Source organism: Leptodactylus fuscus, chromosome 5 (assembly GCF_031893055.1).
Source record: "Leptodactylus fuscus isolate aLepFus1 chromosome 5, aLepFus1.hap2, whole genome shotgun sequence".
NCBI classification, from domain to species: domain Eukaryota; kingdom Metazoa; phylum Chordata; class Amphibia; order Anura; family Leptodactylidae; genus Leptodactylus; species Leptodactylus fuscus.
The window spans coordinates 154,635,002-154,641,289 of NC_134269.1; the positions used below are offsets into that span (position 1 = coordinate 154,635,002).

Here is a 6,288-nt window from a genome sequence, read left to right on the forward strand (position 1 = left end):
GAATTTAACAAATCACAGAGCACGTCAGAAAGGGTGAAATATAAAAAAAATCTTGCTTATATGTTCCCAACCGTCTGATGTCCGCCAATGCTGTCTGTTCTTGAGCACACCCCAATCGAAAGTCTTGTTCCACACATGGCTGAAAAAAATTTGATGACCAAGTTTTATTTCTTTTTATTGGGATACCTAAGGGTCCATTCTCACTCTCTTTGACTTCAATGGGTTCCATTTTCTACGCGGAACCCATTGAAATCAATGGGGAAAAAAGCCTCTCATTGATTTCAATGGGTTCCACGTGGAAAACAGAACCCATTGAAGTGAATGGGAGTCTTTTTTTCAGCGCTGATTCTGACGTGGATTCCTTCATGTGAATGAACCCTTAGGCTTTCATTTTATTTTACAATGGGGCTCATTAGTTCGGATCCCAAGAAGGACACCCAAATTGGACACTGTTAATTACAGGCAGCGATAGACACAGCAGGCCTGCTAGAACCAATGATTTTGGCACTTTAGCAGCTCAAGGGTACTCAACTTTTAGGTTGCTGTGAACCAATCAGGCCCTGATAAGTGCAGCCAGACCAGAGGCTGTTAGTCACAGGTAAAGATTGATACCCTCCATGCAGGAACCCTTTCATTGCCAGGAAAAAGTTCCCCATAAATATTTGACAGCTCGAAAGATGAGTATACTGCTAACTGTCTTATATGTACTGTATATGGGACAGCCATGGAAAAGTTCTCATGGAGGGTTCATCAGTGTCTGCAGAAAAGTTGTCTCCACATGGGGTTGTATTCTTCTCAATCTAAGGGGTCTATGATTTTATCAAAGACTGGGCCTAGTAGAGGATTTTTGGCTTGTCTGATGGGTCACTCAGGACCGATGTTGGAGGGGGCAAACTGGACAAAGGGGGATATTGGGAGCTCCACAGGTGTATGAGCGTACTATGCATGCAGATATTGTTTATTTCTATGACAGAACAGGGAGCTGAAAAGTTCTTGCTGTACCACAGACAACTGCCAGTAACGCACAGGACATCGCAGGTGGCGTGATGACGTCACAGCATCACACCATCTGTACCAGTCCAAAGAGAGAGAGACTTCAGCTGATCCATTCATCATGGGAGCTCAGTAAGGTGAATAAAAGATTTATTGTATTCTGATAAGGGAAAGGAATCTGATAAGGGGTCAAACCATTATTTATAAGGGCATAATATTTATAGTAGGTGAACTATTAAATATAAGGGAGCTAGAATTTATAATAGAGGAACTATTATACATAAGGGGCACTATTATAAGAGGGAAATTATTATATATAAGGGGAGGCTATTGTAAGGATGATGTATTATTTATAAGGTGGAACTAATATATATATATATATAAGGGGGCTAAAATATATATGGGGAAACATATATAAAGGGGGCTACTATAGATGAGGGTAAATATATATATGAAGGGAAACTGTATATAAAGGGGAAACTGTTTAAGATAAAGGGGTTATTATAAGAGATGGTGACTAATATATAGGGCGAGCTACTCTAAATAAGTGTTCCCCCCTGATATTAGTCCCCTTATATATCATAGTTCCCCCTTATAAGTGATAGTTTAATAGTACAATCTTATAATAGCCTCCCCTTAAAAGGGGATAACTATTACAAACAAGTGGGGCTATTATAAGGTTGAAACTATTATAAATAAGGGCGGAACTATTATTTATAAGGGGCTGTTATAATGGAGAGACAGTTATACTGTATATAAGGGAGTTATTATAACGGATGACATATTATATATAAGGGGGGACTTTTTTTTATATAATGGGGTGCCTCATGGTTTTTTTTTTGTCTTCCCTTGGATCACCACTGTAGGAGATTGTAGGGTTATAGGTTGGACTTGATGGACTGATGTCTTCATCCAACCTCATCTACTAGGTAACTATGTAACTATTATAAGGTGGGACTCTTTCGTGGGTTCTCCTGGTGTGTTAGACTACAGGAGAATCACTACAAACTACTAACGTGCTGGTATAAAACACCAGAATGGCTCTTTGCCTATGAGTTAGCAGATAGTGACTTATGCTGGCGTTGTGGCCAAGGGACCGTCTCTTTATCACACATTTGGTGGTCCTGCGGTAGTATTGTATAAGGGTAGTTATTATAAGGGGGTCTATTATATATAAGCGGGTATTATAAATAACTATTATATATATAAGGGGCTGCTATAAGGGGGAGACTGTTATATATGAGGAGGCTATTATAAGGGAGAGACTTTTAAATATAAGGGGACTAGTATGCTATTATAAGGGGGAGACATATATAAGGGGGCTATTATTCATAATGGTGGAACTGTTTTATATAAGGGCCACTATTATAAGGCGGGACTGTTATATATAAGGGGGGGCTACTATAGGAGAAGAATTATTATATATAAGGGGGATGTTATAAGGGTGAGACTATTGTATATAAGGGGCTATTATGTATAAGGGAGGAACTATTTATAAGGGGGGCTATTATAAGAGGAAATTGTTATATATAAGGCCAATTATTATTTGTAAGGTAAGAACTATTTATAATAGGCCTATAATAAGGGGGACATTGTATGGGTGACTATTATAATGTGGTCCCTTTTATTTATAAGTGGGAACCTTTATAAGGAGGATATTGTTAAGAGGGCTATTATTTATAAGAGGGCTAATATTGATAATGTGGACTATTATTTTATAAGGTGAACTATTATTTATGAGGGGGGCTACTACTGATAAGGGGAAACTATTACTGATATGGGACACTGTTTATAAGCAGAGACTATTATTTATAAGGAGGTGCTATAATAACTGATGAGGGGGGTGCAAAAATCTATTGGGGTACAAAGATGGTTATTTGAATTGTGTATGGCATAAGATGGGGTGGTTGTTACTGTTTTAGGGGTAGAAAGGGGGCATTAGTAAAGGGTCTTCCACTGGAAATATGATGGTGTTGTTGGTTTATCAGCATTTGGTGCCCCACATTTAATTTTGCCAAGGGCCATGTATTGTCTAACACCAACTCACTATCATGATATGTCCACACAGAGCAAAATTATACCATATATTCAAAGTGTTTGCCAGGGATATGGCTGACTGTACAGTACCCTAGACATATGGAATGGGCTTTGAGTTGCAATGGTAAGAGATGCTTTATTTATATAAAACTGAGATATTTCTCATTACAACAACCAATTTTGAAGTGAATACACTTAGGTTTTCTTGAAAAGTAAAATATTTATTACAAAACACATTTCAAGATTTTTGGATATTACACATCTGGTGTATGGTTAAACTCCTTCTAAATGACAACGTGCACTATATGTCATTTATAGTTCATGAAAGTCAATACAAAAACAAGAAATTCAACATTTTGGCTTTACATTATTGGTGATCTCTGTAAAAAAAAGAATATTAATTGCTGCAGAAACGATCAGCTCAGTCCAGTTAAATAAAATATGTAGCCAAGTAGAAATATAATTTAGGCCTGTAAATTCTGTCTTTTATATATACACATGTACAATACATTGCTCCCTATATGTAGGGGTCGAAATCCTCTGATTTCCAAGAAATGTCTTAGTTTCAAGCACATGGCCTTGATCATTGTAGAGGCTGAATTTACAGCACGTGGTAAACAGGTCGAGAATCTGGGGTGTCTGGGGTACTGGGCATAGAATCGGTGCTGTTGGAGGGAGATGAGGAGCTGGAGTCTTGAAGAGGAAGGACACATTGCTCGGCGGAGGTGATACGATCCACTATATTGGACAGGCAGTCAAGGCTGGAGAGGGCTGTTAGTTTGTTTGCAGGAAACGCTGCAGGAAAAAAATTACATAAATTAATGTTCTAGGCTTGGTAATAGGAAGTTCCAATGTAATGTTATAGTCTATTCTCATTAGTTCTATAGTTTAGGAAATCTGCAGCTATCCAGTGTTTGTTGAGCTATACACACCATGTTGGTACTTACAAATCTACAACAGATGGAGCCTAGACATTGCCTAAGCCTGACATAGGTCTAGAGACATTACAGTGTTCAATTTGTCAGGTGTAGCAGAGCTGGGTTTGTCATTTGGCATAATCATCACATTGGTATTATACAGGACTGCAGGTAAATCTACCATTTTCTTGAGTTTGGCTGTTCTAATATTATATATAAACTTAGCGGGTCACATCTGAATGTCAACATAAAGTAGTTAAATGCTTACATGTCGGTAAGTCAGAGCAGTAGGTATTGTCAAAGCTGTTGTTTCTCCTGGACCATTGTGGGCTGCTGCATTCCACCTACAAATAAAAATACATAAAAAAGAGATTATAGAACCAGTAATTCACAAGGACATGGCTTGAGTTCATTGCAAATACGTATCTGGGCATTGCATTAGGGGGCCCCCTGTGTTTAACACCTTAAGCCAGAGATTTGGAAGAAATATCCCATGTTCTTTTATGACATCAACTGCTGCTAATTCAGAGGTTTCTTGTAAAATGAGCAGCATGCCTAAATTGCAATCGCACAAAAATGTGTAACATGTTAAGCATGAAGAATGGATTGGGGCCGGGGGAGGCTCTACTAATTTAACTGGAGTTTTTTCCAGCGCTTCCCACAATGTCATAGATATAAACAAGCAGGAAACTCTACACTGCCTGGAAAAGTAAGCTCACATGGGAATACTCCGCTCATTAGGTTTCCTCTTGTATATCACATATTGTCTCTGTGATCTACTGGTCTGTAATAAATTCTACTCTATAAACTACATACAGTGCCAAGCTACAGATACTTATCATTCAGTAGGACACTTACCATGCCATCTGAGCAGCTGGACACTGGACTATTAGGTTCAGAGCAGCTTTGTCCTGGGAGACTGTAATAACTTTCTACTTGTTCTCTTAGCAAGTCTTGGAGGCTTTCTATGTACTTGATGGCATTTCTTAAGATTTCCACTTTAGGTAACCTTTGGTTGGGGTTTGTAGTGGTACATCTTTTCAATGTTTCAAATGCTTGGTTGACTTTCTTCAGCCGTCTCCTCTCCCTCATGGTGGCTGCCTTTCTTCTGTCCATTGTAGATGACTTTCTTTTGCAGGCTTTACAAGCCCACATGAGACAGTGACCAGCCTGGTGATGACCGGTGGGTGCTCTCACATGCTCTTCTTCATCTGATTCCTGGAAAGCTTTTTTGTGTGCTCCATAGACAGACATCCCATGCTCAAAGTCATCTGTAAATTCCTCCTCTGGAGAAGGGATGCAGGAACTGTCATAGAAGAATTCTGATGGGGAAAAATGGCAACTGTCTACCATTTCCATACTAGTGATTGAAAGTAGATGGTTGCTCAGGATGAAGCGACACAGGCTCAGGAGACGTCTATAGGGTGTCTTAGGCTGACTTCTTCAATAATTAGTAAGCCTAGGTTCAGTGTCTCTGTATTGTATCCCCAGCTTTATATATATCACCTTGAAAGGAGGTTGGTCCACTGAGACTAATTTCCATTAGCATATCCCAAAACATCCCCCTGCTGGGGCTGTCTAAGAAGACCCTCCCTCTCCAAAGTCTGGTTTCAGTTTATTAGCTTTTTGACACATTACTGTTTGTTTTAGGTTATTTTATATGTGCAAGGAAACACATCATTTGGTTGCCTTCAGAATGTGCAATTTTGTGTATTTCAAAATAATTTCATGAGGATTTTTTTGTATAAAGATTTTAATTCCATTAATATTTCAATTCATTTTATAATATTATGAGAATTTTAAGTCGGTTTTTATCTATTAAATAAATATTGTGATATTTCAAATATCAATTCAGAATTGTGCAGACTATGTGATCGTAAAGTGGCAAATTGTAATTTCATGCTTCATAATTATTGTTAAGCAACTTAAGAAGGGCAAGGCACAATACAGCCATACAGCAGACAGTATACAGTTATGTGCATCCTCCTTGTGAGGGAAGAGGCCAGTTGGGAGCTTCCTAAATGTCCATATTGCTATAGAACCAGTTACCATGCTGTTATGTGTTTTACAGAAAGGAATGGTCTGTAGGCCAGGTTACACCAGCATATTATTTATAATATTTATTTTCTATGTCTGTCTAGCTATTATCTATCTCCTATCTATCTATCTATCTATCTATCTATCTATCTATCTATCTATCTATCATCTATCTATCTCTAGCTAAATTAATATCCATCTATTTATCTACGGCTATCTAAATGAATATATATCCTTCTATCTATCTTTCTATCTATCTCCTATCTATCTATCTATCTATCTATCTATCTATCTATCGCTATCT

General features: G+C 38.1%; 1 protein-coding gene across 1 annotated transcript; it reads right to left on the minus strand.

Moving 5' to 3' along the window:
* Positions 1–3,343: 3,343 nt before the first annotated feature.
* On the minus strand, positions 3,344–5,609 carry MYF5 (myogenic factor 5). Its single transcript, XM_075276331.1, has 3 exons — positions 4,806–5,609; positions 4,216–4,291; positions 3,344–3,825 (listed from the first exon to the last, which is right to left on the minus strand). The coding sequence occupies exons 1-3, from the start codon at positions 5,304–5,306 to the stop codon at positions 3,632–3,634; spliced, it is 771 nt and encodes a 256-aa protein (XP_075132432.1). The 5' UTR covers positions 5,307–5,609; the 3' UTR covers positions 3,344–3,631.
* Positions 5,610–6,288: the final 679 nt, after the last annotated feature.